Source organism: Macaca mulatta, chromosome 14 (genome assembly GCF_049350105.2).
Source record: "Macaca mulatta isolate MMU2019108-1 chromosome 14, T2T-MMU8v2.0, whole genome shotgun sequence".
Classification (NCBI taxonomy): Eukaryota; Metazoa; Chordata; class Mammalia; order Primates; family Cercopithecidae; genus Macaca; species Macaca mulatta.
The window spans coordinates 4375226-4396766 of record NC_133419.1 but is presented as its reverse complement, the minus strand read 5'-3'; the positions used below and the strand labels follow the sequence as shown (position 1 = coordinate 4396766).

The window sequence follows — 21541 nt, the reverse complement described above, 5'->3', positions numbered from 1 at the left end:
CATCCCCATCAGGTGCGCCGCCTGGGCCATCCTCTCTCAGGGGTCCATCGCGCCCCGAATACTGCCCGAAAGACTCAGAAGCGACTTCCCCATCCCCTCGCGCTGTCTTTATATCCCAGACACTTAATGCCTCTCATCATCTCACCTTTCACTTTTCCCTCTTTCCTAGCCGCCTCCGGCTGTATATCGACCTGCTATATTTCCATTGTGAGTTTTTTTTTTTTCGGTTGTAAACTTACGTAAGTTAGGTTGACTGATCAACCGTTGCAGCCATTGAAAAAAAACACTTCTGCCAGCGTTTAACGAATCCAGTTCCTTTTAGTGCTCACCAGCTCCAGCTCAAGAATTCAGGGAGCCGTCAGTTCTTCACAGGAGCTGACTGCACACATTCCTGCAAGATGCCTGATGGATTTTGTACTTGTCAGTTTTGCTGGCTGTATGCTCCTTCTGTGCTTTTCCTGAAAAATGATTGGGTGACATGTGTTTTGACTTTCTTCTCCCCCCCCCACCCCCCACTGGGAAGTAAAAAAAAATTAGGTAACAGAAGCACACTTGTTTTCGACAAAAACAAGTACAGCTTTGCAAACAGACTACCCCAGGGTTTGCCCTTTTTTGTGAGGGTAGTCCTCTGGTATCTTGACCCCTTCCCTGGATTTTTGTCTGTGTTAATGTCTTCATGTTGTGTATTTCTGCACTTAATATTTGCCCGGTATATGTTTTCCCAGCTTATTTACACACAAAGCGTAACAGATCTGAGGATAATGAGGCTGCCCCTCTTTTTAGCTACAGATACCTGTAAAGTTGCATATTTGTGGGAACCTGTATTCTGCACTTGATGACTGTAGCCTGGCTCTTTCATTTCAAGATGATGTGCGAGGTGATGCCGACCATCAGCGAAGCAGAAGGCCCCCCTGGAGGAGGTGGAAGCCATGGTTCCGGCTCCCCTTCGCAGCCAGACGCAGATTCACATTTTGAACAGTTGATGGTCTCCATGTTGGAAGAAAGGGACCGCCTTCTTGACACACTGAGGGAGACTCAAGAAACACTGGCCTTAACCCAGGGGAAGTTACATGAGGTTGGTCATGAAAGAGATTCCTTGCAGAGACAGCTCAACACGGCACTTCCACAGGTATGAGTGCTTTTAACTTGAGACTCTGTAGATTATTCTCCACTAAATGTTTTTTTTTTTTTTAATTGGTGTCATCTTTTGTTAATGTTTCAGATGAGTATTTTCCATAACCATTTGTGAAATGATGGTTTCTGGTGTTTCTAAGTCAAATACAAAGTTCCTAGGGATTAAACTTCTTAGGGAGAACAAATTGTTGTACTCTAAAGTCATGTGAAAATACCTCATTATTTTCATTCCTATCTTTGGGAACTGCCTAGGTTCAGGAAGTTCTCCAGAGTTTCTGAAAAAGGGCTCTGAAGCAACCAATCTATGTGGTGCCTCCGTTCTGTTGTCTTCAACCTTCTCTTGCTAAACTTGTGCTTCCCATGGATTGTGTCTCATGTGTTTCTAATTTCCTAATATAATTTAGTAGACAAATAGGATTTCACAGAAAAAAAATACTGTTTTGATAGCCCACCTTTATCAGAACATCTAGGTTTTGTAAGTCACATTTGTTTTAGGGGATAGAAGACTGGAGATTGATTCCTTAGGAACTTCTTCCTTGGTAGACGAGAATTTTAAAGCTTAGGCCGGGTGTGTTGGCTCATGCCTGTAATCCCAGCACTTTGGGAGGCTAAGGCAGGCGGATCACCTGAGGTCAGGAGTTTGAGACCAGCCTGGCCAACATGGCAAAACCCTGTCTCTACCAAAAATACAAAAATTAGTGGAGCGTGGTAACACACACCTGTAGTCCCAGCTACTCAGAGGCTGAGGCATAAGAATCACTTGAGACAGGGAGGCAGAGGTTGCAGAGGAGCCAAGATTGCACCACTGTCTCAAAAAAAAAAAAAAAAAAATTTAAAGCTTAGAACAACTGAAATTATTTCTCTGAGTATATTACATTTGGACCAGTGTTTGAAAGACTTTGCTCATGGAGTTGAATGAGGATTTGCTTAATGGTAGGTAAAGGGAGAAAGTGTAAAAACTAGAAAAGTGTCAGGTGAGTGTCACGGAGCATAGTGGGAGAGAAGTGGGTTACTTAGGTGTTTCAGAGCTGTCTAGGCCCCATGTTACTCATCCTAAGTGCCTTTGGGGTGCATTCAGGTAGACCCGCAGAAACACACATTTATACTCACATGATGGGTCTGCAGTGATAACTTAGTAAATGAATAATTACTAGCCTTAATGTATTTCTTGGCTGTAGTCAGTTCTCTGGGAAGATTGATAAGCCAAACGTGGGTTTCCTTTATAGCAACAATGATTTGACATTAGAGCTGTATGTTCCTTTTTTGTTGGATTAGAGAATCATTAAGATTTTTCTCATTTTAATCTTATAAAATACTAAGTTTATGAAGGTCGAATTTTATTACTACAATTTTTTTTTTTTTTTTGAGACGGAGTCTTGCTCTGTCCCCCAGGCTGGAGTGCAGTGGTGCAATCTCAGCTCACTGCAAGCTCCGCCTTCTGGGTTTACGCCATTCTCCTGCCTCAGCCTCCCGAGTAGCTGGGACTACAGGCGCCCGCCACCTCGCCCGGCTAGTTTTTCGTATTTTTTAGTAGAGATGGGGTTTCACCGTGTTAGCCAGGATGATTTCGATCTCCTGACCTCGTGATCCACTCGTCTCAGCCTCCCAAAGTGCTGGGATTACAGTTTTGAGCCACCGCACCCGGCCTTGTTGGGTCTTTTAATTTTAGCTGTTCTGGTGGCTGTTAGCTGGTAGGTGGCTCAGTATGGTCTGAATTTGCTGCTCCCTGATGGCCAGGAACATGCAGAGGTAAAGCATCTCTTCCTGTGTTCACTGACCATCTGGATGTCTTGTGAGACGGTTATCTTTTGCCCATCGGTTGGTTGGGTTGTCTATTTTGTTTCTTACTGATTTGAAGGAGTTTTCTCTATATTCTGAGTACATATGTGCATGACAGATTGTTTTTAGACTCTCGTGTTTACCTTTTCACTTTCTCAGTGGTATCTTTTGATACACAGAAGTTTTAAATTTTTAATGTAGCCCAGTTGATCAATCTTTTCAGTAATGTTTAATGCTCTTTGTGTCCTGCTTAAGAAATTTGCTAGGTCAAGTTCATGAAGATACTCTACATTGTCTTCTGAAAACTGTATTTTTAAATCTTCTGTCTGAAATTGACTTTGTTTATGGTATGTGATGGGGCCAAGAGTCTCTTTTTTTTTTTTTTTAATGGATATCTAGTTGACCCTGCATAATTTCTTAAAAAGACCATTCTTTCCCCAGTGTACTACATGCAGTGTCATCTATGTCATCTCAGTCCAGTGACTGTAAGTGTGTGGGTCTGTTTCTGGACTCTCTTCTGCTCCTTTGATCTTTTTGTCATCTTTGCATAAATAGCACAATGTCTAAATTACCATAGATATAGTCTGTCTTGAGATCTGGTAATTTAAGAAAAAGGTTCTCACTCGGTTGCCCAGACTATTGTCTCCAGCAATCCTCTCTCCTTGGTCTCCCAAAGTGCTGGGATTTCCATTGTGAGCCACCACACCTGGCCCTGTAGATGTTCTTTATCCAGATGTAAAAATTCTTCTCTTCTTAGTTTGCCAAGAGTTTTTTAAATACCATGAGCAGATGTTATATTTCTTAACATGGATTTTCTGCATCTTTTGAGACAGTCATGTGATTTTTCTGTTATGTGGGAATTTAACTGTTTTTATTTGTTTGTTTATTTTTGAGGTGGGGTCTTGCTCCATTACCCAGCCCCGAGTGCAGTGGCGCCATCATAGCTCTCTGTAGCCTTGAACTCCTGGGCTAAAGTGATCTTCCCACTCAGCCTCTCAGGTAGTTGGAATTATAGATGCACGTCACTGCGCCTTGCTTTTTTTTTTTTTTTTTAATTGCTTATTGTTTGTAGCCTGGGGAAACAACCTCAGGAACTCCTGAGAAAGAGCACCTCCCTTTTAAAAAAGATTTACAATTGTAGAATAATTCCAACCTGATCTTGATGTATTCTCCTTTTACTGGATTGTATTTGGTAATATTTTGTTTAGGATTATTGCATTTATATTCACGAGAAAGATTGACTTGTAATTTTACTTTCCTTCAGTGCCCTTGTTGGGATTTGGTATTGAGGTTATGCTGGTTTCGTAAAACAAGGTGGAATATATTCCTTCTTTTTCTACTCCCTAGAAGAGTTCCTTCGAAATTTGTGTTACCTTCCTTAAATGTTTGAAAACATTCTTTGGCAAAACCAGCTCCTGTAGTATTTTTAGAATTAATTTTATAGGTAGATGTAGGATTTTGAGTATTTCTTCATGTGTCTATTTAGATAAAGCATTTTTCCCTGCTAGGGATTTGTTCAGGCCACCCAAACTTTCCAATTTGTAAGTTTAAAGTGGTTTACAGTCCTTATTATCTGCAAGATCTGTAGTGATGTCCCCTTTTAATAATTTTTGATATTGGTAATTCGTATATTGTCTCTTAATCAGTCTTGAGGGTTTGTCAGTTTTGTAAGTTCTTTCAAGGGACCAACTGTTAGCTTTACTTTTTTTCTACTTACATTTGTTTCTATTGCATTAGTTTCTACTTTTTTTTTTTTTTTTTGAGACGGAGTCTCGCTGTGTCTCCCAGGCTGGAGTGCAGTGGCGTGATCTCGGCTCACTGCAAGCTCCACCTCCCGGGTTCACGCCATTCTCCTGCCTCAGCCTCCCAAGTAGCTGAGACTGCAGGCGCCCGCCACCACACCCGGCTAGTTTTTTGTATTTTTAGTAGAGACGGGGTTTCACCATGTTAGCCAGGATAGTCTCGATCTCCTGACCTCGTGATCCACCCGCCTCGGCCTCCCAAAGTGCTGGGATTACAGGCTTGAGCCACCGCGCCCGGCCAATTTCTACTTTTTTTTAAGCTTCGTTTTTTGAGATTTTATATATATATATATGTATATGTATATGTCTTTTTTTTTTTTTTTTTTTTTTTTTTTTTGAGGCAGAGTCTCATTGTGTCTCCCAGGCTGGAGTGCAGTGGCATGATCTCAGCTCACTGCAACCTCTGCCTCCAGGTTTCAAGCAATTCTCCTGCCTCAGCCCCCTCCCGGGTAGCTGAGATTACAGGCACCCGCCACCACGCCCAGCTAATTTTTGTATTTTTAATAGAGATGGGGTTTTGCCATGTTGGCCAGGCTGGTCTCGAACTCCTGGCCGCAAGTGATCCACCCGCTTTGGCCTCCCAAAGTGCTGGGATTACAGATGTGAGCCGTTGCACCTGGCCTTTTCTAGTTTCTTGAATAGATACTTGTTTTAACTTTTTTCTTTCTAATATATGTTTTTAAGCCTATACATTTCTCTCTAAACACACTTTTAGATGCATGTCACAAGTTTTTTTTTTTTTTTTTTTTTTTTTTTGAGACGGAGTCTCGCTCTGTCGCCCAGGCTGGAGTGCAGTGGCCAGATCTCAGCTCACTGCAAGCTCCGCCTCCCGGGTTTACGCCATTCTCCTGCCTCAGCCTCCCGAGTAGCTGGGACTACAGGCGCCCAACACCTCGCCCGGCTAGTTTTTTGTATTTTTTAGTAGAGATGGGTTTTCACCGGGTTAGCCAGGATGGTCTTGAACTCCTGACCTCGTGATCCGCCCGTCTCAGCCTCCCAAAGTGCTGGGATTACAGGCTTGAGCCACCGCGCCCGGCCTACAAGTTTTGATATGTCAAATTTTCATTATCTTTTATGTAAAAATAATGTTGTAATTTTCACTGCGGTGTTGTTTGTTGTTCATACAATTTTTAGAAGTGTATTTCTCAACTTCCCTGTTTGTGGGGATTTTCTTTTTTTTTTTTTTTTTTTTTTGTTGAGACAGAGTCTCCCTGTGTCGCCCAGACTGGAGTGCAGTGGCCGGATCTCAGCTCACTGCAAGCTCCGCCTCCCGGGTTCACGCCATTCTCCTGCCTCAGCCTCCCGAGTAGCTGGGACTACAGGCGTCCGCCACCTCGCCCGGCTAGTTTTTGTATTTTTTAGTAGAGACGGGGTTTCACCATGTTAGCCAGGATGGTCTCGATCTCCTGACCTTGTGATCCGCCCGTCTCGGCCTCCCAAAGTGCTGGGATTACAGGCTTGAGCCACCGCGCCCGGCAAATCTTGGCGTGGGGATTTTCTAGATACCTTTTTGTCGATTTCTAGCTTAATTATTTTAAGATCCCTAAATATATTCTGCATTATTTAAATCCTTTGAAATGTGTTGAACTTTCCTAATAGCCCAGCATGTACTCAGTTTTGTTAAATGTTTCCCAGCCACTTGAAAGTAATATATATTGATAGGAATGTAGTGTTCTATGTACATCAGTTATATCAATTGTTTGAGTCGTGTAATTCAAATTCTAGTAGCCACCTGCACAGATACAGTATACATTTTCAATTTAAGCCTGATTTATTACTTTTACTGCTTCCCAGACACTGCTGTTTCCTTAGATACTTGAGCTGGATTTAACTCCCTCCTACCTTTTGTGTCATTGTTTTATATATTTCAGTTTAATTTAATTTATATTTATTTTTAAAAATAGAGACAGCGTCTTGCTGTACTGCCCCAGCTGGTCTTCAGCTCCTGGCCTCAGGTGATCCTCCGCTGTTAGCCTCCCAAAACAGTGGGATCCAGGTGTGAGCCACTACACACTTTTAGCTGCGTCTTACAAGTTTATGTATTTTAGTTTTAGATATACTTTTCGCAGTATCATAATTGTTTTGTACAGTTAATGTTTATTTAGATTTATCCTCATAGTTACCATTTTTTTTTTTTGCTCTTCATTCTTTATTGTTGTTTCATGTTTCTGTCGGGGATTGCAGTTGTTGTTTGTTTGTTTTTTTCTTTTTTTCTTTTTTGAGACAGAGTCTCACTCTGTCACCTAGGCTGGAGTGCAGTAGCACAATCTCGGCTCACTGCAACCTCCATCTCCCGTGTTTGAGCGATTTTCTTGCCTCAACCTTCTGAGTAGCTGGAACTACAGGCGTGAGCCACCACATCCGGCTAATTATTGTATTTTTAGTAGAGACGGGGTTTCACCATGTTGGCCAGGCTGGTCTCAAGCTCCTGACCTCAAGTGATCTGCCTGCCTCGGCCTCCAAAGTGCTGGGATTACAGATGTGAGCCCCTGCACCCAGCCTGTATTTCTTTTCCCTGAAGAACTTTCTAAGGCATTTCTTTTAGTTCATATCTGTGGATAATGAATTGTCATTTTTGTTGGCCTGAAAATTTTCTATTTTACCTTTAGTTTTTTGTTTCTTGTTTTTTTGTAAGATGGAGTCTTGCTCCGTCGCCAGTCTGGAATGCAGTGGCACGATCTTGGCCCACTGCAGCCTCTGCCCCCGGGGTTCAAGCAATTCTTCTGCCTCAGCCTCCCGAGTAGCTGGGTCTACAGGCACATGCCACCACACCCAGCTAATTTTTGTATTTTTTACTAGAAACGGGGCTTCACCATGTTGGTCTCGATCTCTTGACCTTGTGATCTGCCCTCCTCAGCCTCCCAAAGTGCTGGGATTACAGGCATGAGCCACCACTCCTGGCCTTTTTTTTTTTTTTTTCAAATAGAGGCGATGTTTCACCATGTTGCCCAGGCTGGGGTCAAACTCGTTGGCTCAAGCAGCTGCCTGCCTCAGCCTCCTAAAGTGCTGGGATTACCGGTGTGAACCACCGTGCCCAACTTGCCTTCACTTTTGAAGAATGATTTTGCTGGGTATAGAATTATGGGTTCATGGTCATTTCCTTGCACCATTTTGTAGCAGCGAATTCATTGTTTTTTAGCTCACTTCCTTCTTCTTGACAAGTCAGCTTTTGGTGTTATTGTTGTTCCATTTGAAGTAATACTTCTTTTTTTTTCCCCTTCTGGTTGCTTTTATTTTTATTTTTTGGAGAGGATATGACTTTTCTGAGTTTATCCACCAGAGTGGAAATAATGTCTGTGCAAAACCAAATGTTTGTTACTATAACTCTCCATCACAATTAAAATCCAAACAGTTTTTTGAAAACAGTCAACTCAATCAAAACCCACTACTTCAGAATCAATAGCTTCTTTGAAGCCACGGTAACAAATATGGTTAAGACTTGAATGTAGAAATTTGTTGGTTGGAAAGCTAATTAAACTTCCTACTTGCTCAAGTAGAATTACAGAAAGGCAGAATTGTGTTTTTCACAGAGATACAGTTCACTGGAATCAGCAACACTGGACAGCTGGTAGAGTGTTTAGGGTCCTGAGATAATAAGGAATCCAGGCAGCCTTTAGACAGTCTGCTGTTGTCCTTTGTTCCCAATTAGATATTTGTGGATGTGTGGAATGACACCTTTACCAGCAATTGTAGACTTGATGAGAGACTGCAATTCTTCATCTCCACGAATGGCAAGTTGCAAGTAATGAGGGATAATATACTGTACTGTGAAGTCTTTTGATGGGTTTCTTGCCAGTTCAAGTACCTCCGCAGTGAGGTACTCCAGGATGGCTGTGCTATTCACAGCGGCAGTTGCGCCCACATGTCCAGGACTGATTGTCCTAGATTTCAGGTGTCAGTGAATACGGCCCACCAGGAACTGCAAATTGGCTCTCTGTGAGTGGGAAGCTGCCTTTGTTGGCCTTTCTGGAGTCCTTCCCAGCCTTACTGCCAGCCATTTTCAATTCTGCTGAAGCTCAAACAGGCAAGGCAGTGAAGGGACTAATCAGACACACAGCAAGATCTCACCAGCTACTCTTTCCTTCCACCAGGATTTGAAGCTGCCTCTGGTGGCTTGTAAGATTTTCTTTGCTTTAGGCATTAGCAAAACTCGATATTTATTGTATTGGTGGCCTGTTCCTAATCAATTTTGGAAGTTTTGGCTCTTCTCTGTATAAATACTCCTATTTTTCACTCATCTTCACTCTGAAGGCCTCCATTTTTGTGTACATTAGGCTTTTCTTTTTTTTGAGATGGAGTTTCGCTCTTGTTGCCCAAGCTGGAGTGCAATGGCGCGATATACATTAGGCTTTTGTCATGTCCTACATGTCTCTTGTGCTCCTTTCTGTATTTTCTAGACCTTTTCTGTGTATGTGTCTAGATGTGTGTGTGTGTGTGTATATATGTGCATGTTTATATATATATTTATTTATTTATTTTTTAGAGACTGGGTCTCTCTCTTGCCCAGGCTGGTCTTGAACTCTTGGGCTCAGGCAATCTTCCTACCTTGGCCTCCTAAACTGTGAGGATTACAGACATGAGCCACTGTGTCTGGCCTGTGTGGCGGGGGTGTGTGTGTGTATATGTATATATGTATATATATATTTTTGGGATAGGGTCTTGCTCTGTTGCCCAGGCTGGAGTGTAGTGGTGCAATCTCAGCTCACTGCAGCCTCTGCCTTCTGGGCTTAAGCGGTCCTCCCACTTCAGCTCCTGAGTAGCAGGGACTACAGGTGCGCACCACCACACCTGGCTAATTTCTGTATTTTCAGTGGAGATGGGGTTTTGCCGTGTTGCACAGACTGGTCTCAAACTCCTGGGCTTAAGCGATCCACTCGCTTCACTCTCCTAGTGTGTTGGCAATACAGGCTTGAGGCAGCGTGTGTGTGTGTGTGTGTGTATTTAAGAGACAGGTGGCTGGATGCGGTGGCTCACGCCTGTAATCCCAGCACTTTGGGAGGCCAAGGTGGGCGGATCACCTGAAGTCAGGAGTTCAAGACCAGCCTGGCCAACATGGTGAAACCCCGTCTCTACTAAAAATACAAAAAATAGCCGGGCGTGGCCAGCGCCTGTCATCCCAGCTACTCGGGAGGCTGAGGCAGGAGACTTGCTTGATCCTGGGAGGCGGAGGTTTCAGTGAGCCAAGATCACACCATCGCGCTCCAGCCTGGGTGGCAAGAGCGAAACTCCGTCTCGGAAAAAAAAAAAAAAGAGACAGGTACTCTGTTGTTGCCGAGGCTGGAGTGCAGTGGTGCGCGCGATCACTGTTCACTGTAGCCTCAAACTCCAGGGCTTATGCAATCCTTTTGCCTTAGCCTTTTGAGTAGCTGAGACTATGGGCATGTGCCACCATGCCCAGCTAATTTTTAAATTTTTTGTAGAGGCGGGGTCTTGCTGTTTTACCCAGGCTGGTCTTAAACTCCTGACCTCAAGTGATCCTCCCACCTCTACATGTCAAAGCACTGGGATGACAGGTGTGAGCTATTGTGCCCAAACTCTCAAGTCCAGGTATTTTTACTGACCCATCTTCCACCTCACTCACCCTCTCTTCATTTGTGTCCATCACCGTTTAGCCCATAGATTGAGTTCTTAATTTCAGTTATAATTTTCAGTTCTAGAGTCTGCATCATTCCTTTTACTATTCTAGTTCTCTAGTGAAATGCTTTCCTTTTGTCAAGTATATTTTTGACTAGCTGACATTTGCATCGGGTAACTTATTATATAGGTCACCTCTGGATCCATTTCTGTTTTTCTTTTTTCTCTTGGTTCATTTGTTGATAGGCTTATTTTTATTTTTTTAATTGAGTCAGACATTATGTATGAAAAACTGTAGAAGCACTGGGTGATGCCCTCTTCCTTCAGAAAGTTTCCCTGTGTCATCTGGCACATGCCCAGAGTAGGAACAGATCATCTCAGCTCAGGGCCTGGGTGACCAGAGGCTGGGATTCAGTCAGTAAGCCTCAGTTGGACCTGCCTTCCCCCAAACCCCTGCTCCCGGTGTAACCATCCAGGGGTTCCATCTGAAACCCTGGAGTGTTTCCCAGGGCCCCTCTTTCTTGGCGTGTCTTGGAGCCCAAGTTTTTTCTCCCTAACACCATGAGACTACTGAAAGCCCAGCTTCTCAGCCAGGTTTGCAGAGTGTTGGGCTCATTTCCTGTGTCTCCCTTTTCTCTGGGATCTTGGCCCCTTAAGTCCTGGCTGACTGTCAGGCCTGTACTTCTTTTTGTCTTCCCAGACCCTTGGGGCTTTCTAGAGCTCTTTAGCCGCTACTTTCTGCTGAGTTTTCTTCCCAGTTTATCAGTGTACTGCCCCCACATCCTTCCAAATTGTCAAATGCATTGACAGAAAGAGTGGGGGCTCTGAATAGTGGACTCACCTCAGTGGGCCTCTCTTTTGTTTGGAATATTGGTCCCTTCAGTTGTGGCTGCCTTGGCATCTCTTTGATGCCTGCAGACTTTTAAGTCATACTCTCCTTTTCCAGTTCTTGGTGGGTTGCCGTGCTACAGGCCACCCTGCATATCACTGAAAGTGCAGTCAAAGCGGGCGTGCTCGCTCTGTCTGCGGCATGTGCGGAGGCTGTAGACATTGGTTATCGTTACTTGATAGGGAGCATACAGAACCCCCTTACCTTGCTTAGTCTGCCTTGTCCAGTTTCTTTCTTTTTTTCCAGTCTGCTTCTCATGACATTGTCCAGTTTCTAATCAGAATCCCCCATTTGCCCCTACCCAGTCACTTAACACTTAAAGACAATAGAGCAAGTGGCCCGCCCAGCGGGAGACACAGCCCTTGGCCTCCAGTTCCCGTCTTGGCCACTGTGTGGGCTCTTCCATCCTGCTCTAGTCTTTACTCTTCCCTTTGCCCTGTGCCAGACCAAGGGAGGGTTTGTGATGACATATGTGGCAGTGGCAAAGGAGGAGGCTAGGGAGGTAGGAGAGGTTGTGTGCGTGGTGTTTAGTCTTTTTTTGGAGATGGGGTCTTGCTATGTTGCCCAGGCTGGTCTTGAACTCCAGGGCTCAAGCAATCCTTCTGACTTGGCTTCCTGAGTAGCTATCACTACAGACATGAACCACTGTGCCCAGCTACCTAATGTTTATTCTTTTTTTTTTTTTTTTTTTGAGACGGAGTCTTGCTCTGTCGCCCAGGCTGGAGTGCAGTGGCCTGATCTCAGCTCACTGCAAGCTCCGCCTCCCGGGTTCACGCCATTCTCCTGCCTCAGCCTCCCGAGTAGCTGGGACTACAGGCGCCCGCCACCGCGCCCGGCTAGTTTTTTGTATTTTTTAGTAGAGACGGGGTTTCATCGTGTTAGCCAGGATGGTCTCGATCTCCTGACCTCGTGATCCACCCATCTCGGCCTCCCAAAGTGCTGGGATTACAGGCTTGAGCCACCGCGCCCAGCCCCTAATGTTTATTCTGTGACTTGATCACATGTGTGTTTTCTTTTCAGTGCTGCTTTTTTTTTTTTGAAACAGAGTCTTGCTATGTTGCCCAGGCTGGAGTACAGTGGCGTGATCTCGGCTCACTGCAAGCTCTGCCTCCTGGGTTCACGCCACTCTCCTCAGCCTCCCCAGTAGCTGGGACTACAGGCATCTGCCACTACACCCAGCTAATTTTTGTTTTGTATTTTTAGTAGAGTTGGGGTTTCACCATGTTAGCCAGGATGGTCTCGATCTCTTGACTTCATGATCTGCCAGCCTTGGCCTCCCAAAGTGTTGGGATTACAGGCGTGAGCCACTGCACCCAGCCTTTTTGTTTTTTGTTTTGTTTTTTTTTAGAAGGAGTTTTGCTCTTGTCGCCCAGGCTGGAGTGCAGTGGCGTTTAGTGCAATGGCTGGAGTGCAAAGACAGCCCGTTTAGGAGGCGATCTCAGCTCACTGCAACCTCCGCCTCCCAGGTTCAAGCGATTCTCCTGCCTCAGCCTCCTGAGTAGCTGGGACTATAGGTGCGCATCACCATGCCCGGCTGATTTTTGTATTTTTAGTAGAGACAGGGTTTCACCATGTTGGTCAGGCTGGTCTCGAACTTCTGACCTCAGGTGATCTGCCCGCCTTGGCCTCCCACAGAGCTGGGATTACAGACATGAGCCATCATGCCTGACCAACCAACCGAGTGCTTTTTTTTTTTTTTAAACAAATACTGCCTGTGGGCTTCTCTCTAATTTCATTTTAAAGTTTCAGCTGCATTTTCAAATTGAGATTTTATTTTAAACTTGAGTACAGTGATTTTTACAGTCTTTTTGAAAGCAACAAATGAGATTTTTAGAAGACCTCTCGCTTGAAGAACTCTAATGTATGAAACCTAGAAAAGAGACTGTTCACCTTTCATTGCAGGCGAGGTCCCAAATTTTGCCAGTCTGTCTCCCAGTCTGCTAATCCCTGAGGCAGGGCGTACAAAACTCAGAAGACACTAACAAATGAGGTCTTCAAATCAAATCCAAACTTAGTGAAAAAGAAGTCTACCTGTGTCAGGGGTGTTCCCTGTCAAAGTGATGGGTGAGCTTCTGCTGGTTGCAGTGGAAGGTGTGCTGGTTGGATTGGGAAGGCAAGAGGGTGCAAGACAGCCCGTTTAGGAGGCGGTTCCTGCATTGTGGGCATGAAGTGTTACAGCCCAAACTAGGATGCTAGAATCCAAGGGCAGAGGGCAGTAGAAAAGCACAACCTGGCAGAACTGTGTGGGACTAGAGGATGAGAGCCGAGTGGCAGATGCCATGGTCAGGCTTGCTGGGAGATGGGGGTGGGGGAGGGTAAAGAGGAGACGCTGGTGTTTGGCAGTGTTGAGAGGTATTTGTGGTTGTCACAACTAGGGGCAGGGATGCTCCTAAACATTCTGCGGTGGAGCCCCCTCAACAAAGAATTATCTGGCCCCAAATGTTGGAAGTGTCCAGGTTTAGGTATAAAGAATCAGAAGCTTTTCTCAAGTATTGCTATTAGGTTCGTGCAATAGTGTTTGTGTTTTTGCTTTATTTTTAATGGCAAAAACCGCAATTATTTTTCCTTCCACCTAATATGATGCAAAGTTGGCTACAACTGTAATTTGTTAAGTGCTGCAAACAAGGTACTTGCTAAGCTTAACTTAGTGAACAAGTTAGGAAGAATTGGAATTAGGTAAAACTAGCTAAATGACTCTTCCCCGAGGATAAATACTAATGACTACCCCTTCAGATGGTGCCCCTCATGTGCTTTACTGACTGCTTTCTTAGTAGTAGTTGGTAAAACACCTCTTAAAATATCATACTTGCTTTCATCATCTTTGGTTTATGAAATCGTTGAATATATCCTTTCAGAATAATATTTGGCCATTTACATCTGTCTTTTGCACACACTGAACTTGCCATCTTGTCTTCCTGTTTCTACACCTTTAATTGTCAGCAAGGAGACAGAGTCCTCCCTCCTATTTTGTTGAGCCCTGTGTGAATATTACCGTTCTAGGCTCCTGCAGACACTGGTAGAGACAGACAGGGTCTCCGCCAGAAGGCTTTCACAGTACACCCATGTTCAAAGCAGGTGCGGGTTGTGAGACACATCCAGATAGAATGAAGGGGTTCACAAGAAATCCATTATCTCGGTTGAGTAGGGTGGGCTGCCAAGCACACTGTGGTCCAGGAAGGTGAGGCTTTCGAGGGGATTGGCTTGGAGCTGAGAGATGAAGGCTAAGAGGAACCAGGTATGAGAGCTTTCTTGGCAGTGGGGCTACTTGAGCAAAATCCAGAGCAAGGGAGAGCTTAGCATTTAGCTGAGTCAAAGCTGGGGTCTGTGGCCATGGTTACTCAGCCTGGAGGGAAGGGAAGAGTGAACAAGGTAAGGTTGGCTAGGTACGTTGACATGAGATCAGACAGAGGCAAAGATTTGCTTGTTTCTGTTTTGTTTAAGTACCTTAGGGCTTCAGTACTTTGTGTGCATCGTGGCCTCAGGGGAGGGAATGATGTGATTTGGCTGCGTTGTTATTTATTTATTTTTATTTTTGTATTTATTTATTTAAGATGGAGTCTCACACTGTTGCCCAGGCTGTAGTGCAGTGGCATGATCTCGGCTCACTGCAACCTCCGCCTCACGGGTTCAAGCGATTCTCCTGCCTCAGCCTCCCAAGTAACTGGGATTACAGGCGCCCGCCACCATGCCCAGCTAATTTTTAGTAGAGATGGGAGTTTCACCATGTTGCCCAGGCTGGTCTCGAACTCCTGACGTCAGGTGATCCTCCTGCCTCGGCCTGCCAAGTTTTTAAAAGATCATGCTATGTGGATAATGAGCTGGGGATGGAGGGAAGAATGGACCTAGGGTGGAAACCACTGGTTAGAGTAGAGCCACTTCGAGTGCATGGGTTTGGGCTACAAAGTTAGCAAAAATTAAAAACTCTTGCTGGGTGCGGTGGCTCATGCCTGTAATAGGAGGCTGAGATGGGCGGATCACCTTGAGGTCAGGAGTTCGAGACCAGCTTGGCCAACATGGTGAAACCCTGTCTCTACTAAAAATACAAACATTGGCTGGGTGTGGTGGTGGGCGCCTGTAGTCCCAGCTACTCAGGAGGCTGAAGCAGGAGAGTCGCTTGAACCTGGGAGGTGGAGGTTACAGTGAGCTGTGATCGCACCACTACACTCCAGCCTGGGGGACAGAGCGAGACTCCATCTCAAAAAAAACCCCAAAAACCCCTTAACATCACCCATCCCATAAAGCACAGAACAGTGTATACTTTTTAATTATCATACACATAAATGCATACTGTTTTAATGCAGTATACATAATGTTTATGTATGTAATGTATACATTTATTCAGGTATTTTGAGTGTCTGTATGTGCCATGCACTGTTGTAGGTGCTGAATATTCCATAGGTAAAAAGGGTTATTTAGCCCACATTTCTTTTCGTTGTATGAAGAGAAATGGAAAAACCAGACTTACGTAGTTCAGTTTGAACAAGGTAAATGCATGGATGATGTAATGTGGGAGCACTTTCCGCTTTTCATTTACGTTTGTGTAGACAGAACTCAGGGAGGTGGTTTTGCTTGGGAGTTTCACTGCCCACTGTACTCCTCCGCTCTCGACACCTGTGCCTTGCAGATGCGTTACCTGACTGTCACGCTGTGTACTTTCCTTTGGGTAGGCTTTGGGCTCCTTAAATTCAACATGGACTCAAACCATCTTTCCCCCACATGGGTCCCCCTCCTGTGAATGGCAGTTTTCTACGTAGTCAGGTGGCTATGTCTCTTTTCTTCTGAGATGGAGTCTCGCCCTGTTGCCCAGGCTGGAGTACAGTGTCGCAATCTCAGCTCAGTGCAACCTCTGGCTCCTGCGTTCAAGCGATTTTCCTCCCTCAGCCTCCCAAATAGCTGGGACCGCAGGCACATGCCACCACGCCCAGCTGATTTTTGTATTTTTGTAGAGACGGTTTCACCGTGTTGGCCAGGCTGGTCTTGAACTCCTGACCTCTGGTGATCTGCCCGCCTTGGCCTCCCAAAGTGCTGGGATTACAGGCGTGAGCCACTGCTCCCGGCCCTATGTCTCTTTTGTGCGCTAACCTTATCCTTCTAGTCTCCAGGACCTGTGGCATGGACCTTTCCATCTCTTGGAGGTTACCCCTGAGGCCCACCAACTCTCAGACCTGAACCCTTTGTCTTCACTGGGTTGACTCCCATGGCCCCTGGCTGTTGTGGAGCTTCTTTCCAGTATCTTATCCCTCATTGCAGCAAGATCTTTCTTTTTTTCTTTTTGAGACAGGGTCTCACTTTGTCACCCAGGCGGAGTGCAGTGGTGTGATCGGGCTCAAGCAATGCTCCTACCTCAGCCTTGTAAGAAGCTGGGACTACAGGTGTGCGCCATTACGGCTGGCTAATTTTTGTGTGTGTGTGTGTTTATACACATATATATACACATACACACACACAGACACATATATGTCATTATTATTATTTTGTAGAGGAGTGGGGTCTTGCTATGTTGCCTAGGCTGGTCTCGAACTCTTGAGCTCAAGTGATTCGCCCACCTCAGCTTCCCAGAGTGCTGGGATTACAGGCATGAGCCACCACGCCGGGCCAGTATCTTTCTAAAATGCATCTGTCTTTCCTTTGCTCAGAACACTTCAACTCTCCATCGCCCCTCGGGCTGAAGACTCCTGTGTCATCACATCCTGGCCCAGCCCCTCCCTGCTCTCCCAGTCATGGGTAGTTCCTCACATGCAGACTCCTTGTTTTTGTACAACTTTGTAAATAAGCCGTTTTCTGAGATTAGGCCTTTTATATCTTCTACTTGCCAACTTTATTCTAGCTACAACAAGTAATTTGGTACGGCTCTTTCAGCAATCCGGTTTTGCCTTTTGTATACTGATCCTCAAAAATGCGCATATTCTGATGCAGTGGTTTGACTTCAGCTAAGTTTTTTGGTTTTTTTGTTTGTTTGTTTGTTTGTTTTTAGTAGATACAGGAGTCTTTATGTTGCCCAGGCTGGTCTCGAACTCCTGGTCTCAAGCAATCCTCCTGCCTTAGCCTCCCAAAGTGTTGAGATTACAGTCATCAGCCACTACACCCGGCCCTTTTTTTGTTGTTTTTTTGAAACATTTGGTTTTAGAGACGGGGTCTCTGTTTCTTAGGCTGGAGCGCAGTGACAGAGTCACAGCTCACTGTATCCTCAACCTCCCTAGCTCAGGCAATCCTCCCACTTCAGCCTGTTGAGCAGCTGGAACCACATGCATGTGCCACCACACCTTGCTAATTTTTTGTTTTATTTTTGAAAGATGAGGTCTCCCTATGTGCCCCAGGCTGGTCTTGAACTCCTGGGCTCAAGTGATCCTCCCACTTGGCCTCCCAAAGTGCTGGGATTACATAATGATGTTGACCCTAACAACTTGTATAGTTAGATTTTTAAATTCAGACATTTAAAGTCTTAAGTGTGTGTAGGTCCCATTGCACTGGGGCTCAACATCTCTCACTTGCCCTCCAGTCATGCCCCATCTCACCTCTGCTTTTTTTTTGAGATGGAGTCTTGCTCTGTCTCCCAGGCTGGAGTGCAGTGGCACAATCTGGCTCACCGCAGCCTCTGCCAACTGGCTTCGAGCAATTCTCTGCCTCAGCCTCCCAAGTAGCTAGGATTACAGGCGCTGCCACCATGCCCGGCTAATTTTTGCATTTTTAGTAGGGATGGGGTTTCACCATCTTGGCCAGTCTGGTCTTGAACTCCTGACCTTGTGATCCGCCCGCCTCGGCCTCCCAAAGTGCTGGGATTACAGACATGAGCCACCGCGCCCGGCCCCCCCTCTGCTTTTTGTATCCCTTCGAGGCTCACAGTTCCCAGAGGTCTCCTTCTTGGTGGTAGAAAGCGGGGTCACTGCCTGAGGTGTGATTGCAGACCGCTCCTCTGACTCTCTCTCTCTGCAATTACTTGTTCCCGGGAGACTTTCAGCCTCATGGTTGTAGTGTCCATTGGTGTTCCCTGCTCGTGTCACTTCTTACCTGGAAGTTGCAAAGAGGTGATTTTTCCAGCTCTCCGTCTGTGTACAGTGATGAACAGATACTCCTCTACGAAGAAGAGCGTTCTCCTTTGTTCGCTCTCCAGCTCTCTCAGTCACTGAGGACACTGCGTATTAGAGTCAGGCATCGTCGTTACTCCTTGGATGCTCATATTGTCCCTTTCAGATTGGCTCCTGTGTCTTTTTGCCAAGACCCCATTAGTTTTTGAGTGCTTCATTGCTTTCTGGCACAGAAATTTGTCCCAGGCCTGCTTTGTACTTTTCCTGCGTCAGATCTGAAATCATTCCTCTCAGGAGGCCTGGTTCCCTTTAGTTGGAAGTGGCGTTTAGAAATCAGCATTTGGGGCTAGGTGTACCCATTTTCACGGGGATAGCATTTTTTTTTTTTTTTTTTTTTGAGACGGAGTCTTGCTATGTCGCCCAGACTGGGGTACAGTGGCGCCATCTCAGCTCACTGCAAGCTCCGCCTTCCGGGTTCAAGTGATTCTCCTGCCTCACTCTCCTGGGTAGCTGGGATTACAGGCCAACACCACCACGCTTGGCTAATTTTTCTTTTTGTATTTTTAGTATTGACAGAATTTCACCATGTTGGCTAGGCTGGTCTCAAACTCCTGACCTCAGAACTCCACCTGTCCTGGCCTCCCAAAGTGCTGGGATTACAGGTGTGAGCCCCTGTGCCCTGCTGAAGGTAGCATCTTTTATGTCCTTTCATTGGACCAGAGCTAGAAAAAAGTGTTCATTAAAAAAACTTCCAATTTCATATTGATTCTTCAAAATAAAAATTTTCCCCCTTGTTTTATATTTATACAGCTTAAACTGATGATTTTGATTTCTAATGATATTAACATTGTTTTCCTTATCTATGATATACATAAAATGGGTTCAGCATTTTAATACATTGTTCTTATAATCAACCCTTTGAGTGAAGTTTAGGATTCCTTAGCAATTCTTTTGGCTTTAGAAATAAATACATCTTAAGAATATATAGTTAGAATAGGCCGGGCGCGGTGGCTCAAGCCTGTAATCCCAGCACTTTGGGAGGCCGAGGCGGGTGGATCACGAGGTCAGGAGATCGAGACCATCCTGGCTAACATGGTGAAACCCCGTCTCTACTAAAAATACCAAAAACTAGCCGGGCGTGGTGGCGGCGCCTGTAGTCCCAGCTACTCGGAGGCTGAGGCGGGAGAATGGCGTGAACCCGGGAGGTGGAGCTTGCAGTGAGCCGAGATCGCGCCACTGCACTCCAGCCTGGGCAACACAGCGAGACTCCATCTCAAAAAAAAAAAAAAAAAAAAAAAAGAATATATAGTTAGAATAATGGGTTTAAAACAATTTGTTGTAACATAACCAAAGTAATTACCAATTTGATAAACAGGTTCATTTGTTCCTATTTATTCTTAATTTCAGAGTTTGCATTTTATAAACTTTTTAAGTAGCTGGGACTACAGGCATGCGCCACCAGCATGCGCCACCATGTCCAGCTTTTTAAGTGTTGGGATTACAGGCATGACTCACTGCGCCCAGCCAAGTCTATTCTTTTTCAAACCAGGTGTGGTGGTACACGCCTGTAGTCCAAGCTGTTTGAGAGGCTGAGGTGGGAGGATCGCTTGAGAACAGGAGTTTGAGGCCAGCCTGGTTAACATAGCAAGACCCTGTCTCTCAAAAACACATTTTTAAAAAAGTTTTTCAGCCAGGTGCAGTGGCTCACGCTTGTAATCCCAGGACTTTGGGAGGCCGAGGCAGGTGGATCACTTGAGCTCAGGTGTTTGAGAGCAGCCTGGGCAACATGGCGAAACCCCGTCTCTACAAAAAGTAAAAAAATTAGCCAGGCTTGGTGGTGCATGTCTGTAGTCCCAGCTACTCAGGAGGCTGAGGCCCGAGAATCGCTTGAGCCTGGGAGATGGAGGTTGCAGTGATCCAAGACCATACCACTGCACTCCAGCCTGGGTGACAGAGCGAAACTTTGTGTAAAAAAAAAAAAGTTTATTATTTTTCAAATACACAAAACATGTACGTGGTTCAAAAGACCAGAACTGTGTAAAAATGTAAGGTCAGAAGTCTTGCACCCAGCCCTGTGGCACCCACCGCCAATAGGCGGAGTGAGGACATGTTGGGTTTGCGTGGAATAGTCCCAGTTTGTGCCTATTATCCTGGAGCAGTTAGTGACAGCACCTTCTTTCACTCTCAGGACTGAAGCACAGCTAAGGCTTTGTTGGCGCCTGCTCGTGCTAATTTAGAGATGTGGACAAAATGTTTCCACTTTGTGGATTTTTTTCCCCTGTAGCTAAAAGTAAGGGCTTGGCCGAATCCTGCAGACTTGGATTGAGGTTCTCTTGGCAGGGGAGGTCTAACCATGGAGTTCATACTCTTTTCACAGAGTCTCATTCTTATTCGGAGGAGGAAATTTCATTTTACTCTGAAAATAAATTTGGGAGCTTGAAGCATATTGTACATTTCCAAGTTTTTCTGCTTTGCAAAGGACTAATTATTCTTCCTGCCTATGTAGTTTTAAACCTTTGCCAGTACTAATATAAAAATTGATTTCAGGTAGTGACATGCTGAAGTTGTTGAATCATATAGAAAAATTAAAGTTCTACTTAAGATGAATCAGTATTTCTGAGCGATTGATCTCTTGAAATCTTTTTTTTTTTCTTGAGACAGTTTCACTCTTGTTGCCCAGGCTAGAAGGTAGTGGCAAGATCTCGGCTCACTGCAACCTCTGCCTGCCAGGTTCAGGCGATTCTCCTGCCTCCGCCTCCCGAGTAGCTGGGATTACAGGCACGCGCCACCACGACCAGCTAATTTTGTATTTTTAGTAGAGATGGGGTTTCTCCATGTTGGTCAGGCTGGTCTTGAACTCCTGACCTCAGGTGATCCGCCCGCCTGGGCCTCCCAAAGTGCTGGGATTACAGGCGTGAGCCACTGCGCCCGGCCGATCTCTTGAAATCTTAAGGTGCTGTGAAGAAGCTAGTGCAGTCTCTTCCACCTTAAAAATAATTTATGGGGGAAAACATGAATGACAGCCGAGGCCATAGTATCCTACGTACCCTAAAAGAAATGTGGCGGGATGAGACTATTTTGATTTGTCTGAGTATTAATTTGAATACTCTGATGTGGTATTTCTTTTCATACAAATTAAAATCTAAAGAACTTCACTTGTGATTACGTGTGAGATCCCACTGATGCAGGAAGGCTTAAAGAAATTCTAAGTAAAATTTTACTTAGCTGCCCCGTGGCTCAGCTCGTTTTCCTCCACCATAGACGCTGAGACATTCACATTGGCGGGTGATGCTTAGCCGACAGGCATTGTGCTCTTTGTGCTACCTGAAGGCACTTTA

At 45.2% G+C, this 21541-nt stretch overlaps 1 protein-coding gene, 1 long non-coding RNA gene and 1 pseudogene across 33 annotated transcripts in view; 2 read left to right on the top strand and 1 right to left on the bottom strand.

Moving 5' to 3' along the window:
- Positions 1-21541, top strand: part of PPFIA1 (PTPRF interacting protein alpha 1) — a 171216-nt gene that overhangs the window by 53547 nt on the left and 96128 nt on the right. For all 32 annotated transcript variants that reach the window (XM_077961808.1, XM_077961810.1, XM_077961809.1 and 29 more), the window contains exon 2: positions 866-1129. In XM_077961808.1, the coding sequence (XP_077817934.1) occupies positions 866-1129 (264 nt within the window). The remainder of the gene's footprint in view (positions 1-865; positions 1130-21541) is intronic.
- Positions 1863-12225, top strand: LOC144334056 (uncharacterized). Its single transcript, XR_013403423.1, has 2 exons — positions 1863-2540; positions 10004-12225. It is a non-coding gene; the product is annotated as an uncharacterized LOC144334056 (long non-coding RNA).
- Positions 8329-8713, bottom strand: LOC106993171 (histone H2A.Z pseudogene; annotated as a pseudogene).